At 38.4% G+C, this 27714-nt stretch overlaps 3 protein-coding genes across 4 annotated transcripts in view; 1 reads left to right on the top strand and 2 right to left on the bottom strand.

Annotated features, from left to right (window-relative positions):
• Positions 1–9757, bottom strand: part of LOC115625789 (mediator of RNA polymerase II transcription subunit 12) — a 36726-nt gene extending 26969 nt beyond the window's left edge. The window contains exon 1 of the mRNA XM_030520961.1: positions 9289–9757. The gene's annotated coding sequence lies outside the window, so the exon portion shown is untranslated. The remainder of the gene's footprint in view (positions 1–9288) is intronic.
• Positions 9758–15544: 5787 nt separating this feature from the next.
• Positions 15545–23314, top strand: LOC115625674 (probable basic-leucine zipper transcription factor D). Of its 2 annotated transcripts, none has more exons than XM_030520810.1 (4): positions 15545–15807; positions 18900–19306; positions 21051–21103; positions 21181–23314. In XM_030520810.1, exons 2-4 carry the CDS (start codon positions 18951–18953, stop codon positions 22113–22115), a joined length of 1344 nt encoding a protein of 447 aa, XP_030376670.1. In that variant the 5' UTR covers positions 15545–15807; positions 18900–18950; the 3' UTR covers positions 22116–23314. The 2 variants fall into 2 exon arrangements, with proteins under 2 accessions (XP_030376670.1, XP_030376671.1); XM_030520811.1 differs by having other exon boundaries at positions 18774–19306.
• Positions 23315–23499: 185 nt separating this feature from the next.
• On the bottom strand, positions 23500–27284 carry LOC115625673 (trifunctional enzyme subunit alpha, mitochondrial). Its single transcript, XM_030520809.1, has 6 exons — positions 27052–27284; positions 26010–26746; positions 25571–25711; positions 24749–25518; positions 24267–24402; positions 23500–24191 (listed from the first exon to the last, which is right to left on the bottom strand). Exons 1-6 carry the CDS (start codon positions 27125–27127, stop codon positions 23691–23693), a joined length of 2361 nt encoding a protein of 786 aa, XP_030376669.1. The 5' UTR covers positions 27128–27284; the 3' UTR covers positions 23500–23690.
• Between the last annotated feature and the right edge of the window lie 430 nt (positions 27285–27714).

Here is a 27714-nt window from a genome sequence, read left to right as displayed (position 1 = left end):
GTGTCTCTATCTCTTATAGTCTCTGAGATCCAGGTGTTCATACGGACGGACAGACGGACAGACAGACAGACAGGGCTAGATCGACTCGTCTTGTCACGCTGATCAATAATATATATACTTTGTGGGGTCTGCCACGCCTCCTTCTGCCTGTTACATTTTTCAGCTCCCGCAAACCTAATATACTCTTGTACATTTCATGTACAGAGTATAAAAATTGGTTATCAACCCAATAGTTTCTTTTGAAACTTCTCAGTGCAACTAACAAACTAATTTTAAGGTTCAATTTGGGGGATTCTGATCCTTCGTTTACAAAACTAAAATATTGGGTCGGAGAGTTTACGCAAGGCCGAACGATCTACCAAAACAATTATCGCAGTGGTCGGCCAAATGTGAAATTCTATCTATTGGTACTGGACACTGATTGAGAATTGGAAGATGAGAAAGTTCCACGCATAGACTTTAAAATGTTGCAATTAAGTGGACATTGACTGAGAATTGGAAGATGAGAAAGTTCCATCTTCCACACATAGTCTTTAAAATGTTTCAATGAAGTGTTTGGCAATGTTTCTCAACAATAAAGCCAAGCTTCTGCATCGATTTATAACCATAAATGAAGCATGGGCTTACCACTTTCTTCCTGAGATGAAGAAACTCTCAAAACAATGAACTGATAGGGGAAAATCGGGTCCCAAAAAGGCGTGGTGGTTTATTGATTAAAATGATGAATGAAGGTCCTTTAATTTTTTGTAAAAAGAACTATGTAAAAAGTAGAGTAAATAGCAATTATAGTAGATTATTTGAGTACATATGTTACATATTCTTCCCAATCATGAATCAACTTGAATGGGTCGCAGACCCTGCGGTCAAGAATCGTGCCCAAATGGCGGAGGCATACATATGTATATATATATATGTGCTGCTGTCCATCATTAGCTGACTGCTGATGAGCCAGTGCTGTTGTTGTACACAAGAAACCTGCATACATAGTATGTACTTTTGTATATACAATCTACATATGTACATACATACTTGTATGTACATATATATAAATGTCGGTGGTTGGAATAATGCGAGTGACTTTTTGACCGCGCATCGTGAATTTGTAAATTGTGTTTACATGACAGTGTAGGCGGCGGATATGAAGGCGGTAGCTGAAGGCGAAAAATGCTTTTATGGCGGCCTGTTGAGTCAGCTCGAAGCGAAAAGAACATTAATTGGCAGAGCGCAGGTGGGGGGAACTCCCCATTTCAACTCACAGACACAATCAACGTAAAGCATGTTAATGGCCAATCAACTGTCGTTTGGCCAATTTAAATATCTGAGCTTAACAATTTCAATTCCCCAGAAATTATTCGCCCCAGCAGGAGCTTATCTAATTGTTCGGTTCCTTTGTCTTTCAAGTACTATCCAATAACAGTTTTCCTGCTGCGAAATGGTGGATTTTAGCTTTATAATTATATGTACGTATATGTATATATGTATGTATATGACTATTTAATTTAATTTTGATTGCCGCGCATACTTGTGTTTTTATACGAATATTTTTGAGTTTTTAATCTGTTTTCGTCTTGAGCATTTATGGCTGGCAAAAATATTTCCATGAATCACTCGCAGATCAAAAAGTTTGATGTACGACGGAAATTGAATCTGAACAAATAACATTTTGCCGAGCTGGAAGCAATTGACAGGCAATGACTGTAGAAGGCAGACAGGCGTGCGATTGAACATCGACCTGCTGAGTTGAACGGCATGCAGCTATTTCCTGGAATGGACAGCAAAGTGCCAAAGTGGTCTGGGGAAAATTATAATTAGCCAACTAATAAGTTTTAAACTCTTTCCAGCAGATGTGATCTGTTGCCAGACAGACAAATGATATGCTGACTAATTTATTGCAATCATGTCATTAATACAAGTATACTGCAATCAATAATCATTACTACAAAGCTATTTAAGGAGGTGCCACAATTCTTTCCCTACTTACTTTGATGACTTTTAGGTCCAACCTTTGTCCATGTGGAGCTGCCAATAGCAGTCCACCTGATTAACCCAACCTCATAATAATAATTTAAAGAGAAAAAGGCTCTTTTGATTGTTCCTGTACGTTAAACTCCACGAAACTATAGAAGAAATTGTCAACAGGTGAACAAAGGCTCGAGTGAGGTCCTCTGTTGCCCATGCTGATGGATTATAATATATAGTACTTGTAGAATGGAAATTAATATATTTTATTTATTTTTAACATTTTGGACAAGCTTTAAATAAATATGACTGCGCTTTTTACAAATAAACTTAACAAACTATTGTGAAATACTTGCACTGAAGATCAAATATATGTCGTAGAACTCATGGTATTTGAATCTTTTTACACAAATATGTCAATAAAACACATCTGTACTTACTATGTTGGGAAAACCTATCTAGGTAGATCTCTTAAGAACTGAAATATGCCACTGAGTAGGCGTTGACTTATCTCCTGGAACTTTTTAGATTCAAAACGTCGATTCTGTCGATGTGGTGGTTGGCGTTGGAGTAGTTGACGTGGTTGTCGTTGTAGTTGGAAACTTTCCAGGCCATGGGGGGTAGTAGATCGGGGGATATATTGGATAGCTCGGATAATACAGAGGCGGTGGTGGAGGGTACCAATATTTCGGTGGTTGTGTAGGCTTGAACCCTCTGTCAAAAGGGTTGCTAAAGCGAACGCTGTTCAAAAACCGGCCAATGTCGAAGTTTCCAAAGTTGCGTAACTCCAAATTTGCTGGCAATAGATATGTAGTGGAAAAAACATTCTTCGGCAGCAATACCACCGCGAAAATCAAGCACAACACACGGAAGCACATTCTGTATTCAAATCCAAAAATCTGCTGTCTAAAGGGTCCCCTTTCAAGCAGACAACCGTGCCTGATAAGCTTGAGCCGACGACTAGTTGCTAATGTGTTCAGATGCGGGGTTTTTGTAAGCGACTTAAGAGGCTTGGCTTGGATAAAGCCAATAGGAGCTATATTGAAGTAAATTAAGGTACTTTACACTTTTTTGTTGTAAAAATCATTAAAATTTGCAAAAATTCGCATTTGCATTTTTAACAAACAAGCCTTTCACTTTCACACATGAAATTAGGCTAGCTATTGTTTGCTTCTGGTAAACAAATCGTATTATATAATAATTATTAATAGGCGTGCTCTGTAAGCCGTCAAAGAAGAATAACTGTATATTGCAAGCTAATCTGCGTCACAAATTACGAACTTAACTGGGAACGGGTTCGCTTCGGATATGAGATTTGTTTACCCCGTTCAGACAATAAAATAAATTGGTGATAAAAATGTTGTGATTACGGTTTCTCTATTGTCATAAGATGTGGAAGCGATGTAGACCGTTCAGAATGATATCAGTTGTAGTTTGTAAGCCTTTACGAAGATAGGCTATCGGCTTGTCATCGAAAACTCCCCCTAAGGTTTTGAGGGCTATACTGAAAGTATGACATCTGTTTTACATCAATCGCCTGAGAGATAATCTTTGCCAACTGTTGAACAAATGTTTCCGTCTCCATACTTGAGATTGTATGTATAACAATTTAAGAATATTTAAGTAGTATTCAATAAATAAAATAAGTCTTTTATATTCTTGATTGTCCCTTCATTGAATGCTAACTTCTTATATTTATTATATGAACTACTACTTTAACATCTAGATAAATTTTAATGAAAACATAAATAGTTCCATAACAGTTTGTGCGCGATTGAAGCTAGCTGTGCTACTGTGTATAACATATCCGTCGTCTGCATTCCTTAAGTATAATTATAAATCATAAAACCATTTCTACATATGTACATTTGCTCTCAAACACAAATAAACGCACACACACCAACACTCATAATGGCAAACAATTCAAAGCACTTCAATCAAACAAAGTAAAACAATAACCACACACATGCGAACGCATTGAAGGACATGGCGCTTAACGAGCTCGCCTTGCGCTGCCAGAGGACTTGACACTAGAGAAATCCGATATAAATAATAAAATATTTATGCGAACGCAACTGTGCGCATCTACTGAGGTGGCTGAGTATATATATATATATATATATATATATATATATATATATATATATATATATATATATATATATATATATATATATGTGTGTGTGTGTATGTATGTTTTATTGTTGTGCCAAATACAAAAGGATTGAAAGCAAACATGTACATATTTATATACATAAATGTATGTGCATGTATTAGAGCAGCGCGTGAATGTGCGTGATTGTGAGAGGCAAAAAAAAAAGAAGAATGACTGCCAAAATTGCAGTGGAATCAAATACCATTGATTGAAGCCAACACAATTTAAAAATTGTTTTATTTCAGTACTTTTCTAGTTCATTCTGGCTAGGCCAAATCTAAATCTGGTCAAAAAACAAATATCGCACACATACACAATAAGGAAGGTTTTTGAAAAAGCGTGAGATAATTCAGTTGAAAGACCTATCCTCTCCCTTCAATAAAGTAACGAACAATTAATAAAACGACAGTTTGGAATTAAGCTCACTTTCTTTGAATTTTTAAAGATAAATTTAATTTTCAAATGAAATATTTTTTAAAGCTATGCTCTTAAACATTCGTACAGTCTTAAGCTCTGCAACATGGCTTATGTTTCTAGACACACATCTAACACATCTTGTAACATTAAAGAGCTTATCATATAACGTACTTTTTTTTAACCTTTAATCTTTATTTAGGATTTGTCCTATTGAAAAATTATTAAATTTTATAATAACTGAAATTTTTACAATCAAGCCTACTCAGGAACGAACTTACATTGTGGGATTCCTGCTAGCTCGATGAGCTATGCCAGACCCCTTATGATGGACCGATTTTGATAAGAATTAGTTTCGTGAATTTGCGTGATTGTGACTTAATTTATTGTTGTCACGCGCGCAGCTTCAACATAAATCCCTACGCATACAATGCAAACGGCCAGGCGGCGCAATAACAATAACGAGGCACAACAAAACAACAACAGCACACACTAACACACACACACATACATGAACATGCACTCATACATATTCATGATATGTACATTTAGTTAGGCCTGATTCTGTCTTGGGTGGTTGAGTAGTGGGGGCGGCCTCGTCAACTGTGATTGGCGCGATAAGCACAAAAGCCGAGATAAGACAAGACAGAAAAAAAAAACACCCATCGACGATTTGCAACGTTAAGTGTTTATAGGATAATATGTATGTATAATGTAAGTGTAAGTGGCCGATACTATGGCCGTGGGTGTGTGTTAGTGTGAGAGTGTCTGGGCCGCAAGATTACAACACCAATGGCTACTACTAAACATAACCATAATACTAAAAACCAACAACCAGCAAGCAGCTTTCTTGCGAGCGCATAGGCAAGCGTACGCTGAGCTTTTTTCATTAAATACACTTTCTCAAAGGAGTATGAAGCACTAATCACGAAACACACTTCACATTTTGTTGCTTTTGAAGTTTGATTTTAATAAAGAGGGTCTTTCATAATACTTCCAACGATATAAATAGCCCCCATTTGCGGAAAAGCTGAAAAGTGCATTTTGAATGGGAAGCAATACTCTTCCATTAATTTTTTATCCAAACATGTGTAATACCGCAAAAAATGTAATCCAAATTTCTGACTTTTGTTTGAAATATAAACTCCAAGTTATTTGCCTGCATGACCATAACATATCAAACTCGATAAAAGATAAGAGAGTAATTGGCTTATAAGAAAATACTCCTTGTCTTTTCAATTTCAATTAAATTGAATACATTCAGAATAAAATTGAAGGTAGAAATTGGATTCAAGAAACCCTTCTCAACATACATATTTCGGAAGTAAAGCATCTCCCTTAAATAGTTATGATGGTTTCTAATGAATTATACAGAGCGTATTGTATAGTATAATAATCTTTACGTTTGTTTGAAATGTAAACTCCAAGTTATTTGTTTATATGACCATAACATAATCAAACTTTATGAAAGGTAAGAGAGGAATTTGTTTATTGTTATTCAATTTCAATTAAATTTTATAAATTCAGAATGAAATTCAAGGTAGAAATTTGATTCAAGAAACCCTTCTCAACATATTTCGGAAGTAAAGCAGCTCCTTTAAATAGTTATGATGGTTCCTAATGGATTTTACAGAGCGTATATGCCTCGGTATGGAATGCCTATGACTCTACTTCTCTACTCTACTTCTCAGCCACTGCTGTAGTTACACATGCCATTTGGAGTAAAATGCCTGCGTGTGTGTGTGTGTGCGTGCTGGCCAGAGACTATGTACTTATTTGACTATATCCTGCTGTGCAAACGCAATTGAGGGCACTGGGCGATGCCTGATGCGGCACACAGCTGTGGTTCATGGCTGGTGGCTGGAGGCTGGAGGCACTGACGAAATTTGTTTAAACCGTGCCGAAATTGGGTTAGCAGTTTTAGTTTTCTGCTGGTGATGATGGTGTCGTGTTATATAGTATAGGAGGCATTAGAGTGCGTTTTAAGGCCAGAGACGCGTTTGCAATGCGACTACTTGTATTTATGGAAATGAATCAGAAAACTCGCCATTAAGTGCTACATCAGTTCAGGAATGACAAATGTGCTGGACATGGCAACAATAAAGACGATGCGAGTATTATTTAGCATGTTGACAGCCTTCACATGGCCAGCACTCCGGCTAAGACAAGCCAGTGGAATAGGCAAACAAACTGGTCGCACATTCAATTTGAAAATTTCCTGAGCTGCAAGGACAACCAAAGCCGGCACTGATGATGAAAAGACAAACAGGCGAAATGCGAAATGGGAGGGTTGGGGGATGGGTGAAGGCAAAGGCAAAAGCTGTGCAATAAGGAGAGCACACGGGATATCCGTTTCCGTTGTAACAAGTGCCACCCAAGCAACCATATAAGAGAATGAGTATGTATATATAGAAACTACATACATATCGTATACTCGAATAGTAGTGGTGACGAAAATGGCGATTTTTAGCAGAACATTGCTGTGAGTGTGATTTACAGTGATTTACTAATTTTTGAACGAATTAATGAGTTAGTTACAACAGCCCTTTCTTTCTATGAATTGATAAGCCGTCACAATTAATCAAAAAATAAAAATGTATTAAATTAAACTAAATACAAAATATCTAACGGGCATAGCTGGCCGTTAGGCAAATAAAATTCCGATTTTTTATTTGTGTGCTTTTTCTTTTACATCGACTGCATTGTTTGTCGATAAAATAAATAATTAATTAAATTGTAATTTCCGTCTTCCTTTTTAATGGGCTATGTATCTGTCGCGTTGCTGCGATCGCTTTGTTTATTTAACATTGACAGTCTCAATTACAGCGACATTAACAGTGACTGCAATTAACAGAGGCAACAACATAGCCATAATCATAACATAACATAATCCCAACACTCCTTTCCGCCTTCATTTTTCGACATACATACATACATATCTATATGTCGCGCTACAGCGATCGCTTTGTTCATTTAACACTGACAGTCTCAATTACAGCGACATTAACAGTGACTGCAATTAACAGAGGCAACAACATAGCCATAATAATAACATAAGCAGCAGCAATGGCAGCAACTCTTGCGATTGAGGGAGCTCATGAGGCTTATTTGCCTATTGAGTCACAGTTAGCGATTTTTGGCGCAGCACTTGTATATACAACCACACACACACACATATATACCCATACACAAAGTTGCAATGAAGCGCAGTTTTCTCTAGCTTCCGGTCCCAACACACACACACACACACACACACACACACAAAAGACACATCAACGAGCACATGTAAAATTCAAATTGATGTTAACACATACACACACATGCATATATATGCACGTACATATGTGTATGTGTTGAATGTGTGACTGTTGCAGGCTAAAAAGGCACATAAAACTCATACGCCGTGTGGTACCGATTTACTGCAAATGACAAATATGTGAACGACAAGTCAGGGCTGGGCCGAGCTGGCTGCCTGAAGAAAAAGTGCCAGCCAGGTTATATATCTGTTTACTTCTTTGTGACGCAGATTTCGTCTAAATTTGTTATTTCGATTTCTATCAGTGTGGGCTGCTAATTTGATTTGAAATATGCAAACGTTAGATTACCAGAGCTGAGGGTGGTTGGTGTGAAGGAAGAAGAAACTTTCAAGTGGTTGGCATTGATTTCCTGAAAAGCAATCCAATTTCGTTTGAAAAAACGTTGATTGCTCAGAAAGGTTGCTTGAAGAAAGAATGCAAAAAAAACGTAAAAAAACGTTCCTTTCAATTGAAGAAAGAACTGTGTAAATGGTACTATATTTAGCTTGTTTGGTCGATGTTGAAAAACGTTGTAAAAACCATTTCGCTTGAGAATAACACCTTCCTTGTTTAGGGAAAAGTTCGGTGGAGCCAATTTAATGGTTTTTAAGCCAGGAAGTTATGTGCAACCGGTGGGACCCTTCTAGTCCCATCTACCATCAAATTCTGACCTCTACTGTCAACAATAAGCTACCGAAGTGATCAGAATTGGCCATTAGAAAGGGTACAAGCAAGTGATTATCTCCTATTTTGTGATTACAACGTTTTATGGATGAACCAAAAGTGTACTCAGTGAAGGACTGTAGAAACAGGGGTTCTACGAGAGAGGAATTATGAAGCACTCTTTGAAATGGCAACAAGTAATTAAACAATGCGGGATGTAAATCGAACAACGTCATCCTTATTAAATAAAATTTGAAAAAGAGTGAACAAAATTTATTTCTTTTTTCCCAATCCAATAATTAAAAGAAATAAATATATAATAAAATACAATAACGTTGAATTGTGCTTCATCAAAAGCTTTCAGAATTCTTAAACACATTTCTCATAAACAGATTTAGAAACATAATCATATCTAAAAGTATTGAAAATATTTTTTTTAGCCAATTAGGTAAGGTAAAAACATAAGAATTTTAAAAATGTGTGGTTGCGTATGCAAGTTCTAGCGTTCAAAAATGTTTGGTTTAAGTCAAAACTGGGATCGCCAAAATAATAAATTTCCGAAAAATATTGGCGTTTTTGTTTTTTAATTTTGAAGTCTTCTTCTTTTTGAAAATTAGTGGAACATCAATAGAATAAATCGACTTTTTCATTTGTAATACTAATATCTATAGATAAAATAATATATTCAGTAATTGCTGAAAATGTATTCTACATGAATATATATTAAAATATGGGGATGAGCGATGATTCACTCTTCAGATCAATTATGTTTTTATTTAAGTAGACCCACTGTTGACTCACGTTCTTCTCTTGCTCTCAGCCCATAAAGCACATTCTGCAACTCGACACAGGTTGGAAATGCCTTCAATGCATTTGTTGTTGTTGCCTTCGAATAATTTTCGTATAGTTTTTGCTGCGGCTTTGTGAGATATATCTTGTGTTTTGTTTGTTTTTAGTTTCAGCTACTTGTAGATTCTATTTGGTCGTTTCTTTAGGCAATCGCGTTTGTAATACTCATTTCTAATTTCTCAGCTCGCTTATTTATTGTTACGTTTCTGACTTTTAAAAATTTGTTTGAAATTATTTTTGTTTATAATATCTTTGTGTTTTATGTGTTTCTATTGTTGTTGTTGCTGCTGTGGCCAGGTATGTGCAAGTATGTACGTGTGTGTGTGTGTGTGTACGTGTTCGTGTGTGCTGTAGATATTTATATTTGTGTGTTGATTGCTTGTTGGTATTTTACGCGCGCGTTCGTTTCGTTTAAGTTGTTGGTTCGTTTCACACTAAGCACAAAAAATCATTGAATTTTTCTACTCAAGCGAAAATGTTTGTGTCTGCTGTCTGTCGCCGTCGCCGTCGCTGCCGCAGTCGGCGTCACAAAAAATGTGGGCTCTCATTATTGCTGTTGTTTTTGTTGCTGCTGCTGCTATAGCAAGGAGGCAACGAGCCAAATGGATGGAGAGGGAGAACGAGCGAGAGAGAGAGAGAGAGAGAGAGCGCACGCAAAGGAATATACGAACGCTAATGGCCAGCAATGAAAAGCTTTTTTTGCCTTCTTCTATTCTTTGTTTGTTTGTTTTTGTTATTGCGCCCCAAAGTTGCCAGACTGTGCAATGTGGCGTATGCGTAATGTGGTTTTCTTAGAAACTGTGTGGTTGGGTATTTGGGAGGGTTTTGGATTAATATACTTTGGCAATCGGGCTCGTGGCGCTTAGGCACTTAAGTACGCATTTTTGTGGTTCTAAATTCTTGGTTGCTCGCCTCCTAATTAAACTCAACACAAATATAAGATGGATTTGAAGCTCAACTAGCGCGCAAAGAAAGCCGTTTGTCGACATGCCTAATTATTTATTTGCTGTAAAAGTTGCATTTAAAAGTTTGACTACCTTCCATAAAAAGTAACCATGTTTGCTTATAAGACAAAATGTATGAAAATTGGATTCATTTTGCCTGGATGTTATATTTACATAACTTTTTTGAAATTTAGAGCAGCATACTTTTAGGCATGACTATTCGGTTTTGTAATTTAAAACAGCTTTGTAGGCACTTTTTAAAAATTTATTTTGAAGACGCAGCGAAGAGAAAATGGCGGACATTGATAAGCTTTAAAAATGTAATAAACAGAATAAGTAATTGCAATAAAGTGTTAAATTGCTGTGATGAACAACTGTTTAATTACATATACTTTCACTGAAATAATATTATTTAATAATTCGACTTTACCGTTATAGGACAGGTTAGGTTAATTCCCACACATATTTTATAGATATTAATATGAAAGTTATTAAATATGTAAAAAGATTAAAATTGGAGATATGCATATGTAGGAGTAAGTTTTCGATAACGATATCAAACCCCAATTATCTTGTTTTGGAGTCAACGCCATCAATAATTAGAAACTATATGGAAATGAAATTGAATACTATTGATAGTTCTTTACTGCAGGAATCGTACAAGGTAAGCTCAAAGTTATCATTAAATGTAATAGTTGCCCAACCCAGGACTGATTAAAAAATAAATAAAATTACGTTTGAAATTTTACGTAATTGAAACACAAAAATAAGTATCCTACGATTTGCTTCCTTTGACGAACATTTCAAATTTTCATAGATGTTGAGCTCTTTATTGTTGCAATGTTAATGATCTAATTTTCAGTTTTCTTAGTTTTCCTAATGCACAGGGAACATTTTCTACAGAAATACCTAAAATTCGTTAACAAAAATTAAGTAACTTAATAGAAGGTCATAATTGCTTATTTTTATAAAGTTTATTGGCAAATAGATTCCTTAAATTAAGCACTTTTGATAAAGTTTTGTTGGCTACAGCAGCCAGTATTTCGTCTCTGTACAAAGGTGTTTTTCTATGTGCAGTTTGGAATTTTCTTAACAAAGGAGAGAGCGTTTCTACACAGTAATTAAAAGATAAAGTTCAAAGTATAGTTGGAACAGGATGATCAACATTTCTAATTAAACAGCACAGCTTTGCTTTCTAACACAAATAAAAGTTAAAAGCTGGTTCCTTAAGTGTGCCGTGACAGGCCGTTAATAAGCTTGACCTTTTCCTTATTTCCGTCTTCCGTTTTCGTCGTCAAATCAAACTTTTTGTGTAGATTAAATGAGTTTATCTTTAAAAGTACCGCCCATATTTAAGAATTGCTGCACACAAAGAGACACGGCTTTGCTCACGCACCGTCGATTCTTAGGCTAATTTGAGGCCGTTGTCCAACTTATGGATTTGAGTGACCGAGCGGCCGCCTCAGGCACATTACTGGGAAATGTTCAATTCAGATATTAAACACAATAAGCTCATCAACAGTAACCTTCAGTGGCGGCTCAGTGGACCTTGAATTACAAATTAATTAGAGTCGGAAACGCACGCAGCAATGCTCGAACGAACGAAGCGTTCGGTTCTTTCAAGGACTTGCCTGGCAACTGACTCCCACACCCTCACACGCATACACGACCAACCAACCATATATCCACATACCCCCACCCACATACACTTACAATTGGACATTGTACAATATCTACAGGTAGCCGCATTAACGGTAAGGCAATGCCAACGACATCCACACCTGCCACTGGCACGGCCATTTCCATTTTCTAGCAAACCCGAAACTCTACATGCAAGCATTTATACTAGAAAACATATTCTAAAAAAAAATAGCTGCGTAGTAGCAGAGTCATTGAGTGCGAACCGTTAAAGTGTGTGTGTGTGTAAGAGAGAGAGAGAGAGAGAGAGTGAGAGAGTTCCTGGCACCTCTCAGAGAGAGAGGGGGACCCGAACTGCGGTTTGAAATGCATTTCTGGCTTAAGGTGCATGTGAAATGGCACAGCGGGCGAGAATTGAGCCACGCATTAAAATTTGTCCCACATTATAGTATTATTAATATCTTCTTTTGCTTCTTTCTTTGTCACCTCTTTCCGAGTGCTTCCTTTCCATTTTCATTTATTTTGAGTGACAGCTGTGTCTCCGATTCGTGGGGCGAACAAAGCACGCATTTTAAATTTTCCAGTTAACTTCGTTAATAATTTACAGCAAATATTTCGAGGCACTCTAACACACACACTCACACACACACGCACGCAATTCAATACGCGATACTGCGAAGCCTTGTGGCATACTTTTGGGCGTCCGCAGTACGAAAGGCTCCCGCCGACCGTCCATTGACAACTGAGTGTGCGACACTGAAGTTTGTCAGCGTTAAGGCCTCGGCTACGCGCGCTCTCTGTTTCTCTCTTCCTTTTTCCCAACCTCTCTCCAAAGGATTGCAACTGAAACCACAACACTAGCAAAACAGTGCCAATAATTTAGCTTTTTTTTTCAACAACTATAGATTTTCAAATAAAATGTGTGTTCGAAAAATAAAGTTCATTTTTAAAAATCAATCGACTAACTTATTTACTAATTGTCTCGTTGAAAACAAATTATTAATCACTTTTAATTTTTGGGTGTTTTGCAAATCACATAAATGACTTGATTATGGTTTCCAACAGATAAATTAATTAAATTTCCCATCCCCCTATTCCTTTCATAAATAAAAAGTATTCCTATAGATTTTTAGCGTACATTCCACGTCGAATGTGAGGTAAGCCCTGAATACATAGATTCTCGTAGTCACACTTTTGATTCTAGACCTTTTATAACAAATCGATTAAATCGATTAATAGTATATGACCTTCTCGGATTGTGACAATATTATTTATCAAATTTTATGTCGTAATATATACATACTTGTAAATACATTGTTACTCGTTCGTGAAATAGGATTGTAAATAGAAATGTGCAGAAGAAAAGTTGAAAACTATTGCAAGAGACCGCCCTTCTTACACATATGAAACGCAGAATTGGAGCTTAGTTCCTCTTTAGGAATGATAATAATGAAAAATCTGGTCTTTAGCTTTTTCCGACACTCAAGAGCGCGCAGCACTGCCGCCGCAGCAGCAACACCTCCTGTTGACCAACATTGCTTCGTGTTCGTGTTATGAGGGGTCGTGTCGTGCCTTCGCTCGCGCTTTTTTATGTAGGCCACAACCGAAACGAGCCTCCTTTTTATCGGATTTTTGCGCGCACGCATCGGAGCTTTTCGGGGAATGGGGGGCAAGGGTGCCGGGCAAAGCTTTCGGTAAACTGCACGGCAACAAAGTTGTAAACAAATCATTAACACGTTGCCAAAGAGAGAAATGCGCAGTGGGAGAGAGAAGTTGGGCTTGATGGCATAAAAAAGCTTTAGATTGCGTTTCCACCGATAACTTGCATATGTTATTGATAATTAGATTATCTTTCACACAGCATACAACTTTTGATTATTCGGATGTAAGATTAAGGCGACAGAGCGATTTCAAAAATGTTTACAAAGTAATTCAAATCGAATCTCTATATTCTCAATGATTGAGAAGTTTGAAGCTTAAACGAAGTTTCCAGGTAGCATTTGGGGGAATAATCATCTTTTTTTTTTAATTGTTAACCTTATTCTCTATTATATTGATATTTTTTTTATAAAAAATAATTAATCAACAAATAAACAAATAAGAAATAAAAAACAACCATGAAACATCAACAAGTTGAGTTTACATTTAAAGCCTGTCTAAGAAATGGCAGCCCTCACAAGAGTGGGGAACTACAATACCTAGATTTGTCGGTTGAATAGCTAACACGGATGCTAAGCAGAACTCTGCTAGAGTAGGGTGGTAATCGAAGATTAGGATAAACATGTAAGTTGGAGGATATGCGTTATAATATATGTAAAGTCGAACAAAAACTCTAGGTTTGTTTAGCATTACGTATTCAATTTGAATACTAGGATGGACGACAAACTCTTAATATGTACTTATGTATGAACAAATAGTTTTACTATATATACTATGTATATATATATATGCGGCAGTCAGGAATAGATCCCGGACTCACTTCCACTTCCCATTTCTCCATGATATTTCCGCATTTCCAAGCATATTTTAGATCCACCCTGAAGTCTGAACGAATTTAGTGGAAAGTCTTGAATTGTTCCGGAGGAAGTTGGCTCCTAAATAGCAGTCTAAGTAGGGCTCTTTGACTGTGTATTACAAAACATAACCGAAAAGTGTCAATGCTCTTCTTAAAATAAGGCAGGACGGCCTTAGAGAAGCAAATTTTTTAGACATATGAATTTCGAAAAAACATGGACAGTATCAATAGATCTTTATCTACAGAACTTTTTGTGTCCTACCCACGCAGTTAGATACAGTTTTAAAAAGGCAGTACCCTTTTGAATCTGTAATGGTCAGCATGACAAACTTTCAGATGCGAGAACGGCATGTTTTTGTCTGTAATTCGCACCACTGTGCGACAATTTTTGTTGGTTGGCGTATCTGTCTCTTTTCTTTTTATGCCGCGCAGTTGCCGTAGTTGTTTCTGAGAGAGAGTGAGAGAGAGAAATGTGCCTGCTGCGTAGCTTAGTGTGTGTGTGTGTATTGTTTGTATTATTTGTTGCTCGGCAGCAGCAACAATAACACGAGAGAATTTTATAGTCGAGCAGGCCGACACTGAAATACCCTCTATATAAATGAACTACTTTTAAAAACTAGTATCTTTATTGCTATATATTTCCAGAGAAGCTTTCTAATTATAAATTTAAATAAAATACGTATAAAAATTCTTTTAAAAATTTTTTAAAGAATAAATTATGAAAAAAAAACAAGAACTGTCAGAACTAGAAAGCTTTAATAATACACAATCTTAAGATTCTTTATTAAAGAAAACCACGTTGACCTATTTCCGTACTCCTGAAATAAAAGAAATACATAGCTTGCTACATGCACTGGCACAAATCGAATGTACTTTCTTCCCCCTCTTTGGTGGCAGGGTATAAAAAGTTGCTCGTTGGTATTGTTGATTCGCTCATTGCCGCCATGCGTGTGTGTGTGTGTGTAGGAGAGGAATGTGTTTTGTTCTCTGTTTGCTGCCGCTCTGTGTGTTCTACTGGCTATGGCTGGCTGTGTGTGGTTTATAGATACTTTTTGGCAGAGCCGCGGCGTGTCGTTTGTATCTGTGTGTTTAGTCGCATTCGTCGCTTGAGACGTGAAACATTCGCATCGAGAGAGAGATCCGACAACGCCGCAAACGAAATTGAAATTTTGGTACGTTACGTCAGGCGGTGGGTCGGTCGGTCGGTTGGTTGTCGGTCGGTTGATGCAGCCAGCAAGCAGCGTTTAATTTTTGGCGCCGTTTTTTTGTTTTATTGTTGTTGTACGCGCTGCTTAAGACGCTAGAACGGCTTATGTTTTCAAATATTATTTTTGAAAAAACGTGAAACGACTTGTGAAAGCAGAAGAACGAAAGGTAATGTTTAATATTAAGGAATTCAAAAGTCCACATGTTTGAAAAAAAAAACAATTTTTTAAATATTGTTTTTAAACCACAAAAACAACAACTCAGATAAGCAACAACAACAATACACGGGCAAGAAAGATTCTATATTCCATATTGTATGTAGCTATGTATCTGTGAGTGTATTTGCTGTTGTTGTTGCTTTTGTTGTTGTTGTTGCTGCTGCTGCTGCTGTTGTTCTATCTAACAAAGTTATTGCCTTTTCTTTGCTGTGCTGCTGCTGATTATTGCTGTTGTTGTTGTTATTGTTTTGCTGGGGCTTTGGTTTGTTCGCTCACTCGCCTGTTGGTCGTAAGGGGGGTGGAGGGTGTTGAGGGGGTGTATAGGTGACAGGGGGAGTGGTGGGGCACGTTGGCTTTCTGCAAGTTTTGTGTGTTTTGTTAGCTTTAGAAATATTTTGTTGTTGTTGGTTTTTTTTGTTTTTTTGTATGTGTGCTTGTTTTTGCACGTTGCTGTACTTTTTGTGCTGACGCCTTTTGTTGCTTTTGTTATTGTTGTTTTTGCCATGTGTATGTGTGTGTGTGTGTAAATACATTTTATGTTAATAGACGTAATACAATAAATATCTTTTAGCTAGTTTTTGTTGTTTGCTCTCTCTCTCTCTGTCGCTCTGGCTAATGCTGCCGCTCCCTCCCTGCCTCTCTCTGTCTCTCGCTATCTCACAAAACAATACAACAACAACAATATTGTAAGGCGAACTGGCAACAATAACAACAATCGTTGTCAACGACGTCAACGCTGCGTCAGCTACGATTTCGTTGTTGTTGCTGCTGCTGCCGCTGCTGTTATTGTCTCGGCGGTGAAACGTGAGGGAATAAGCAACTGTTAAAGCTGCTACGGCAGCAGCAGAGCAGCAGTAACAACAACAACAGCTGCCGGGACCGACGATGACGGCGACGAACAAACAAAACTAACGAAAACAACAAATGACGAATAAAACAGAATGTTGAAACAGCAGCAGCAGCAGCAGCAAAAGCAACAATAGCCGAAGTGGTGCGAGGGGGAGGGTGCAAGCGGCAAACGAAATACAACAGACAGTCAGACAGCTAGCTGGCCAGGCCAGCAGCACAACAGCAAAGCGGGGCGCAGGCAGCAGGCAGACGGCAACGAAAAAACAACAATAACACCAACAACAACAACAGGCAACAAGCAAGAACTGAAACACGCGCGCAGCGTAGACTCACAACATGATAATGAAGTTGATAATAATGACGAGGACAAAAACAACACAAGCAGTAGACACACAGCACAGTGGGCTAAACACATTTTTGAAAAAGCAATAAAAAATATCATAACAATGAACTCTAGCTTATGAATCACTACAAAAAGTATGCACACTATTTCAAAACAAAACTGAAGACAAACTTACTTAAAATCTTAGGAAATAGTATTCCCTAAAAATTTCGTTCAAGTGGTACAGCTTAACAACATAATGAATTTAGTTTAAAATCTATAGTAATTAAAGTATCCTGGGGCACACAGCATATTTAGTATGTACTTATCTTAACTTTAATGTAAGAGTTTAAGTTTTTGAAAATTGAACTTTTTTGAGTTCTCTTACACAGGAATTATTTTTAAAGAATCGTTAAACTAATTGCGCACATATTCTCACGGCGCGAAATATGCTTGGAAACTGTTCATAAGAGTTTAAATTTTCCTATAAATGTTTTTAAGCCTAGCAATCTGGACAATTAGAATTACAAATTGGCTATCACGAAAATCTTGCAATTCTAAAATACGGTATACTGCTTAATTTAAATTATTTCAAAAATTCAGCAAATATATCTCCTGCAATATTTAAATACATAGCTTTAGAAGCTGTATATTTTGATTTCAATACACGATTTTTCACTAGCTATATAGTACAGTCGAGCCCACTGTGCGCACGTTGTTTTTGTGCAAATTGGTGGGCACAGCGCAAGGTGCCGAAAGTGGCGGGAAAACTGTTAAAGATTTGAGCAAGCGCAAAGCAGCGCAAAGCAGTGCGAAGCGAGAAGAAACATACTTTAGTGGGAGGGAGAGCGGGAGAGAGAGAACGCAAGCAACGGTTGTTGATTAGAATTATAGAAAATAAAACAGGTAGTCCGCATGTTAAATGGAAGAGACAAAAGCAATCATTAAACGATTCATGAATCATGTATGAATCGAAACGAGTAACGAGAAGTGATTCGCTTTAAAGTGGGAGGTGTAGGTTGAAAAAAACAACGGTAATTAGAAGTATTTTTAGCTCAGGCGATTAGTTTTGGCGAACCATAACAAATTGTTGTAGTGTCGTTATTGTTATTGCTGTTGTGTTGTTGTCATTACAACAGCGTTGTCGTGTAATAAGTTAGCTGATTGCTGTTATCAGCTGCTCGTAAATACTCGTATATGTATGTATGTACATACATACATACAAACAAAAGTAAAGCTTTTAAACTTTGGCAACAACAACGACAACGAATAATAGCAACGCGGAACAAACTTGAGCAACAACAATAAGAACAACAAAAATAGCCAGACCATAATTTTCAGCCAATACGGTTGTTGTTGTTGTTGCTATAACAATATGAAAAGTAAACATTGTTGTTGAATTTTTTTTACGCCCGCAAAACTGTACTGAAAATAATAGCAGCAGCAATAACAATAACAACAACGACTGTCAGCCAGCCACAATGTTTTATTAAGTTTCGCAGAATATACGTACATACATACATATACACATACATACATATGTACATGCTTATGAAAATAACAACAGCAAAAGCTTTGTCGGCCGTTGTTTTTGCTGTTTCTGCTGCTGCTGCTGTCTTTCTGTTGCCCGTTCGTTCGTTCGTTTGCTCTGCGCTTGCTGAGACAGCAACACGAACACACACACACCCACTCATGTACGCAGAGAGAAGCAAACAGTCAAACAAACGTTTCATTTGTTATTGTAGGCAATAGCAATACAGTTTTTAAAGTTCTGACAGCAGCAAAAGCAACAACAATAGCAACAGTGACAAGCAGTGCTTCGGTTGCCGTTATTATCAACAACTGCAGTTTAAAAATTTCATAATTAACAGCTAACGGCTACAGAAACAACAACAGCAACAATTGCAATAGCAACAACGAATATGACCACCTCAACGCGCAGCAACACAACTGCAACCAACGAAAGCAACAAAAATAACAACAGCAACAACAGAAACCACCAACAACAACAGCAGCTGCAGCAGCAGCAGGAACAACAACTTCAAAGCGAGTCAACAGTAACAGTCGCTTTACATAACAGCAACAGCACAACTCCAGCAGCATCAGCAACAACAACAATGGCCACCACACAAATAGCAGCAGCAGCAGCAGTAACAGGAACAACAACAATTGCGAGTCGTGTCATGCAAGCCGATGAGGATTTCAACATACGTTTCGTGAATCTGGTGCGCACGCACAAATGTCTATACGACAAAAAAGTTCCCGAGTACCGCAACAGGTAAGTTGCAAATAGAATTTTATGAATGTAAGCCAATTTACTTTACGCAAGAAAATAAAACTTTAAAGAATCTCCAATACGAACAATACGGCAATACGAACTTATAAAAAAGAAAACTTAAAAAATTGTCAACAAGATGTATCAAATGGTTGTTTTGCTTCTATTCAATAATAATATTTTTAATATAGATAAAATAAAGAGGGCCGAGAGATTTGAGCAATTATTACTAGTATGTAGATTTCAAAGCTGGTTACACCACATTGTTATTTACAAGTTGGCTTCGAAAATAAAATCACAAAGCAGTTTTTGTATAGAATTTTATTAGGTTTGATTGAAATAACATTATAAATATGATATTCTTTTTAAAATTCTATCAATTTGCATGTTTGAAGAAATCTTGACCCCCCAATAATTAATTGATATGTAATTCCAGTCATTTTATAATTTTTATTATATTGCACTTCCGCAGGAGGATTTATAAGCACAATGAGGGGGTCGGATCGGATTCGTTTTAATCTTCTCAAAGGCCTAGCAGGAAGCAGTCCTGTTGTAATCATTCTGCAGTGGCTCAGCAATCTGTCACTGGCTCAGCTAGTGTGCGTTCCAGGCTGCTCTTCCACGGAATCTGTGCTTCGTAATGCCATGTCGGTGCTACCCAGCTCATCCGTTAGTTAGCCATCGCAATTGTTGCATTCCTTTCCCTAATTTTTTGACCGTACTTCTCGGTTTTAGCCGAATCGGGTATTAATAAAAGACATCAGCTTTTGCAATAATTTTATAAGTCATTCTATTTCTGTCATTTTATTTCTGACCCGTCTTTATTCAACACAATCAATAGTGACAAAATGAATAATAATTATAAGGTTTGTCTACAAAACATGTTCAGAAACTTTATTCTCAAAATTCAGCCACTAATCCGATTGCAAATTGATATTTAACACAGCATACTTTTAGGGCACGTCTTTTGTGCTTTGCGTTACGCAAAATCCAAATATCCACATCAAATGAAAACAAAACTTTCTTAAAAATATCCATTATTATTTTCATTGCTTTAAATGAACCGTCGCGTTTTCAGTTCTTACCGTTTACGTAATCGTTACAATTATGGGGAATAATAATTGGAAAATGTTAGTTAAATTCCAAAAAAAAAACGATTCCAATATTTGCTTTAAAAAAACTAACGCAATACGTGAAGAATTCAGATGTGGTGTTCCAAGCAACTTAAAAGAATAAGTTTTCGAACTGCCAAGAAAACTTTGTGGGTTTATAATTGCGAATTTCGTTCATTTTTTAATAGTCCAATGTATTGCTTATTGGTAAGCATTTGATGTTATTTTTTAATGTTTTTTTTATGAGTTCCTTTTTTTTGACAAAGAAATTGACTAATTTTATTGTAATAATCATTCTAATAAACTGAATTAGAACATATCGCCTTTGATTTCACAAAACTTTTGGAAATCGAGCAAATATGTTTTAGTTTATTATTTTATTGAAACTAGCTGAACCATAAGCCCAACTTAACTTCCAATGATCTCTAGGAAATACTAAGTACTGAAAGATTCTACGATTTGAAATATTAATATAAGGGTTAAGACCTTAATATATATGTATATATGAAAAGCTTTGTTTACAAGCAAATACTCTGCTTAGTAACTTGCTAAGAAGTTCCTGACATAGAAGGGGGGAAGAATAATAATTTTATTGGAAATGTATTAATATTAACAATTCTCTTGCTTCATTTCAGAGACAATCAGGAGAAAGCTTGGGTGCTCATATCAAAGGAAACGCGTGAGAGCGGTAAGTGTTAGGTTTCACAACTTCTACGAGTATATAAGAAAAACCACTCTAATTCTGTCTATCTCTGAACATTGCAGTTATACATTGCAAGGAACGTTGGCGGAACCTACGCGCCTGCCTCTCCCGCTATATTAAGCAGCAGAGCGGCTCGGAACCGCAACATAAACCCTATTATCTGACCGAACATATGGCATTTCTACTGCCCTTCCTAAAGTCCACGCGCAACTCGCTGGAGGGCAACAACAATCTGGCCACACTCTATCAGTTTTCGCAGCAACAACAACAACAGCAGCAAGAACAAAATTTTTACTACAACAACAACAATAACCACAATGGTATCGACACCAAGCTGGAACTGAAGCAATCGCTATCGGAGAACGACGATGAGGAGACCATCGACGCATTCGATCCTGCCATAGCCGCTAGTCTGGGCTTGCAACGTGTGGGTTGCAATATAATTGCCTCCACGCCCTGCGCCAATGTGGCAGCTGCTGCTGCTGCCGCCGCCGCCACTGCAGCCGCCGGCGGTGGTGCTACTTCTCCTGCGCTCAGCGACACAGCCAGCGCGAACACGATGCAAAATTTCATACCCGATGTACAGCTGGCGGAGTCCGGACAGGATTTGATTTATGAATCGCCGATGCACCATCATCATCACCACTTCGAGCAGAGTGGTGTGAAGCGCATCAAGACAGAATGCGAAGCCACCACAACCACCTCCAGTGGCTATTATGCTGGCGGCCTCACAGGCAGCGAACACACGGACATGGAGTTCTTTCGTAGCATTTTGCCGGACATTGCCGCATTAACTCCGCAGCAGCGAAGAAAATTTAAAATTGGAATACTGGAGCTGATCGATGATGTGGTTGAGCGCTATCCGGCGCCGCAGGAGCGTTACAATGGCACCTTAAATGGCAGCGGTGGCAGCAGCAGTGCCGGTGGTGGTGGTAGTGGTGGCGGCACCAGCATTCGGCAACAACGTCGCAGTCTGGGCAGAGAGTGGCGCAAGTGAGCCGCCAACAAGTCATAAATTAAGGGAATATTACCTATGACCTTACGGCACTAGACTAAAAACTAGACTTGAAGGTCTTCAGTTCGCTTCAATTTTGTATTTTCTCGTACTTCTCGTTTCCATCGTTTTTATTTTAGTCTAGTGTCGTAGGACCATTATCATATTTCAATGAGCCATACGTCCCATTTGTATAACCCCATACTTAAAGCTCGGTTGTGATGCTCTAGTTTGCCACGCTCACTATATTTGATCGTTTCCCTCTTTTTGTCATTTCATTAATTTCGCTGCTGGCCCTATGAGTTGAGCGCTCAACTTAGGTTTACAAATTTAGGCTAAACAAATGATTATCCTTGGAAATGATTCAGTGCTAATTGTTAACACGGTTGCCACTAATTTACTAATTCCCAACAAATTCCCACCAAAAAAATGCAGCATAATATAAATAATGAATATTTCTAAATAGGCTATGGGTCAGATAGCCAAATTATTTGCACAAAAACGACTTTCAACCAACTTGAGTAACTGTTTTACACACTACTTTCTTTTTAAATTTAAATTTTCCTGTAAAACTGTAGGAGCCTGTGAGACAAATCATCTGTCTGTGGGACCACACCTTAATTATTTGCGTTAAAACCACAATTTTTTGTATCGTTAACTAACTACCAATATACAGAACTAAACCAATTTTTGAAATCCATCTCGCACTTGCGAAACTATCAAAGTTTGTGTGCAAATAATTTGTCTGTCTGACCACAACTTATATTTAGATAAATATTTCCAAAAATATGTTTTCAAAATTACTTTTGTACAACAACTTAGGCTTGAGGGAATTGATTTTTTTAAAATCGTATTTGTAAAGTTGCAGGAGTTTGTGTGCAAATAATATGTCTGATTGATCGCGGCTCAAGTAAAGATACAATTGTTTTTAGCTTTGGCTGCAATAATACTTTTCTATAACATTAAACAGCTTTGTAATCGAAGCTTCATGACGTATTTGTAGAATTGCAAAAGTTTGCGGGCAAATAATTTGCCTGTCTGGTCACCGCTTAGGTTTACTTATTCTTTTGAAAATTGTCTGCAACGCTCAACTGTTTTTTGCATTTAAAACTGAAAATTCCAAAATGTAAATCTGAACAACCACCTATATATATATATATATATATCTTTTATAGTGGCAACCGTGCTCTCTTGTTACATATATGTGTATATGTATCGCATCAATGTTTGTATATGTATGTAAGTTTAGTTTATAATTTGATGTACAAAGTTTTTGCAGTTCTTAAGTTCTTAAAAGTGAGTGTTAAGTGAAAAGAAAAAGAATCAGAATGAGAATGGTTATAAAAACGCATACAGCTGTGTCAAATAAACAACAACAACACCATTGTAAAATGTTTAAAAATTCTATAGTACAATTTATTTAAGCATTGTTAACAGACAATTCTGGCCACTTAATGCTGCCGGAGAGAGAAATGCGAGCGACGATTGCTTAAACCTTTTCACATTCGTCTTCACTAAACTATATAAAAGAATTAATTGGTTGCCTATTGATTGATTGCCTGAGTTCGTTTGGACTGTTTACAATTTAGAGGCGGTAGTCTTGGGATAGAATTTTTTGGCCGGATCTTTGGCCATGTCCAGCAGTGTCTGTGCTGGCTTGAAGGGTGCACCATAGAGCTCAGCATAGGACTGCATTTTGCCGACCAACTTACCAGCACCATACTGATCCACCCAACGGAAGGGACCGCCCGTGAATGGTGGAAAACCAAGACCGAAAACCGCGCCCACATCCCCCTCAAGCGGACTGTCAAGTATTTTCTCCTCCAAACAGAGCACAGCCTCGTTGACAAAACGCGAGACCATGCGCAATGTTTGATCCTCGGCAGTGCTGGCTCCCTTGGAGACCAAGGCATACTTCTGTTTAACAATTTCGAGCGCATCGTTGTTAACCGGACGACTGCCCTTGGATTGCCCATCGTAGAGGAATATGCCTTTGCCCGATTTGCGACCCAGAAAGCCGGCCAATACCAGATCCTGCATTACGGACAGATTGCCACCGCTGAAGCGCTCCCCAAAGGACTACAGAAAACGTGAATGGCAAGTACAGCATATGCTGTATTTAATAATTTATAGATATAAAGCTTTTGCACTTACCTTGGACAAATCGACGGCTATGTGAGAGCCGACATCAATGCCTACCTCATCGGCGAGCGTAGCTGCGCCGACAGGGAAACCAAACTTCTTAGTATACTGATCCAATTCCTTGGGATCCACGCCCTCCTGCAGCAGTCTGTTTTCAAATAATAATAATAATAAATTTTGTATCTTATTATCTCTGATTGTTTCTACGCCAGCTATAAGACATATAGTATTTGTTCAATTTGATTTAAGCTCGATTATATGCATATAACGAAGGAGTTAGTTTGTATAGAAAAAAACGGACAAAGAGCGTATCAAGGCTGTTATAGTTTTCGAATTCGATGGAAATTGGGAAATACCATAAAATAATTGGTTTTTTAAATGTCTTCAGTAAAATACTATAGGCATATTAATATTTGATATAAAGCGCAAGTTTTTGAATAGTTTTTCGAAGCTGAACACATACTTAGAGAGAGAATGTAAAAATTTGCACTCACCTTATCGCTTCCGACAACATGGTGGCCAGAATGCGTGTGGTATAGAAGCCGGGACCATCGCCCACTGTGATGACCACCTTGCCCTGCTTAAGTCCAACGGCCACCGCTTGAGCCACCGTATCCTTGGATGTGCCTGGATGTGTGATAATCTCCAGCAACTGCATTTTATCCACAGGCGAGAAGTAATGCATGCCTACGACCTTTTCGGGGCGTGCACTGCCGGCGGCAATTTTTGTAATCGGTATAGCGCTGGTGTTGGTAGCGATGACACAATGCTCGGGCACCACAGCTTCGAGCTCCTTGATAACGCGATGCTTAATGTTAATGTCCTCGAAGACGGCCTCAATCACAATGTCGGCCTTCTTGAAGTCGTTGTAGTCGAGTGTGGGGCGCAGATGGGAGAGTGTTAGATCGCGCTCCAATGTTGTAATGCGTCGTCGTTTCACAGCCGTTTCCAGACCCTTTTGCACCTGACCGATGCCGCGTCCCAGACCAGCATCGGTGGCATCCTTCAGCACCACATCGTAGCCCTTATCCACCGTGACCTGAACAATGCCGGCACCCATTAGACCTGCGCCCAGAACACCAACAGTTTTCACTGGACGCTGTGGCTTGCCGAAACGATTCTTCTTGCACTCGGTCTGGCCCCGGAAGAGTGCAATCAGACCCTTAGATTCGGGTGTGGCCGACAGCTCACCGAAACCCTTGCGCTCTGCCTCATAGCCAGCTTCCGTGCCTTTATCCACGCCCGTACGTATGACCTCAAGTATCTGTGCAAGAGGAAGTTATACGTTGTATCTATTTTTATTTGCTTTTGCGTACCTTCAATGGTGCTGGGTAGAGACCGCCGGAGGCCCTTAGCACTTGTTTACGTGCCGTATCAAAGATTTTATTCTTCACAAACTCCGTGTCCATGACAAGGGTCTGTAGCTTATTTACCAAACCAGTTTTCTCGCGATTGACCTGCAAATAGATAAAAAGAAATAATTAAATAATAATTCTTTTAAAAACTAAATTGATGCTAAACATTTCTAAGGAACACTCCAGATGATGGTTAGCTGTGAGAATATTATAATTATATATATATACAAATATCTAATTAAATAAACTTTTTAGGATAAATATTTTAACATACTTTTGTTCAACAGATCTCTAAGACTGTTGTGAAGATTTGTATAAGTAAGGTAAGGTTCATAGATACTTTATGCATTTTATTATTTATTTATTTTATTTTATTTCCCCTACAAAGCACAAAACTTACGCGAAGTTTGCCGTTGGCCAAGTCTGTGGCGACTTGTACAGCCGTGCGCTCCAAATATTCCATAGTGTTCTGTTCAGCCGGCTGCAGACCTGGACCCAATGGATCGACCAGCAAATCCACAATGCCCAAACGCTTGGCACGATCGGCGCGCACCTGTTTGCCTGTCAGTTCCAGATCCAGCGCTGTGGGCACAGATGTTAGCTTGGGCAGACGTACGGTGCCGCCACCGCCGGGAAGCAGACCCAACATCACTTCAGGCAGACCCAATTTCGTCTTATTGTCCTTGGTGGCGATGCGGTAGTGGCAGGCGAGCGCCAATTCCAAGCCACCGCCCAGACAGACGCCATTGATGGCCGCCACAATGGGCTTGCGACTGCGCTCCATGCGCTCGAACATCAATTGGGCACCGTGTGAGATGAGCGTGGCCTCCTCGGCGGTTTGGCAGGCCTCCAGCATTCCAATGTCGGCGCCGGCCACAAAGCAGCCGGGCTTGCCGGAAATGAGCACAGCCGAGTTGACAGCAGGATTTGTTTCTAGATCCTTGATCACGCGCTCGAATTCCGCGCTCACCTCTTGGCCCAAGGAATTGACCTTGACATTGGGTGAATCGAATTTTATGATCAGCACCCCTTTCTCGACGCGGGTGTGCAAATGTTTGTTGGCGCCGGCAGCGGCTGCCGCTGGCGCAGGATTCGTGGACATGAGTCGGCGTTGGAGTTGCAAAGCAGCGGGATAGGCTGTGGAGAGGGAAAATGTTAATAAGTTATCGATTAACAACATACTCATGTACATATGTACAACTGCTTAATGGCCGGCATAATCTCATGCAAACACACAGAAACACACACATATGTACATACAACATACATATTTATATACAAAGACGTCGACGTCAAACAGTACAAAGTTCAAAGTCCAGTTATGATGCGGCATTGCTGACCGAGATTTTAAGTTTATTAGCCACATTTTTAGCTTCATGATGTCAACCCCCCACTCGACTCTTTTTGGGGGCTTTATATTTTGTGCTATTTTTACCATTTACCTTTTGCATATTTATTCTGCAGCAATTGCTGTCGCGATATCTGGCCGATTGCACTTAGAAGTCTGGTTGCCGACATTACACAAGCTTTCCTCTATGAACGCCAATGTTAATTCGCAATAATTCGTTTTCAACTCGCACTTGAACTTAATTAATAACTAATGCAACACTTTAACGCTTATTAACTAATGCAACACACTCGAAAAATAATGAGTTTCGTCAGCCAACCGAACGCTACTTGTTGCACATTAGTTATTTCTGCAGGGGGAGCTGCCAACTTGTCGCAATTGCTTCGCTCGTTAGGTGGCGCTTGTGTTAAACTTGTGAGCTACGCAAAATTGCCGCTAGGTGACGATGCGGATATGTTAATGAAATGAAAATCTTTTCTTTTACAGTGAAAACTTTTATGGCCAGACACTCACGGTCGGCCTATTTTTGTCCGTCCAAGGGGAGTGTCCGCTTAAGGGGATACTTAAATACTTTATACACCGATCGAATGTTTTAGAAAAAGTGTCCGCCGAAGAGAGTGCCCGGATAAAGGAGGTGTCCGTTAAGGGAGTTTTCACTGTAATGCTACAAGTAAAAGGCAGGTTCGCGGTTTTATGGGTAATTAATAATAATTATAATTATTTCATAAATATTAAATTAATTGCAGCATTCGAGTTT

The sequence above is a fragment of the Scaptodrosophila lebanonensis genome, unplaced genomic scaffold (genome assembly GCF_003285725.1).
Source record: "Scaptodrosophila lebanonensis strain 11010-0011.00,11010-0021.00 unplaced genomic scaffold, SlebRS2 tig00000080-arrow-pilon, whole genome shotgun sequence".
In the NCBI taxonomy this organism is placed as follows: Eukaryota; Metazoa; Arthropoda; class Insecta; order Diptera; family Drosophilidae; genus Scaptodrosophila; species Scaptodrosophila lebanonensis.
The sequence above is the reverse complement of the archived record's forward strand: the minus strand, read 5'-3'. Positions and strand labels throughout refer to the sequence as shown.

Bases quoted from the DNA above. Each gene is read 5' to 3' on its own strand.
- LOC115625674 (XM_030520810.1), top strand. From the start codon at position 18,951: ATGACCACCTCAACGCGCAGCAACACAACTGCAACCAACGAAAGCAAC. The intron at 19,307-21,050 runs GTAAGTTGCAAA...GCTTCATTTCAG, and splicing joins GTTCCCGAGTACCGCAACAG to AGACAATCAGGAGAAAGCTT. The intron at 21,104-21,180 runs GTAAGTGTTAGG...TGAACATTGCAG, and splicing joins AAAGGAAACGCGTGAGAGCG to TTATACATTGCAAGGAACGT.
- LOC115625673 (XM_030520809.1), bottom strand. From the start codon at position 27,127: ATGTCGGCAACCAGACTTCTAAGTGCAATCGGCCAGATATCGCGACAG. The intron at 25,712-26,009 runs GTAAGTTTTGTG...ATCTATTTGCAG, and splicing joins TGGCCAACGGCAAACTTCGC to GTCAATCGCGAGAAAACTGG. The intron at 25,519-25,570 runs GTACGCAAAAGC...CCTCTTGCACAG, and splicing joins TCTACCCAGCACCATTGAAG to ATACTTGAGGTCATACGTAC.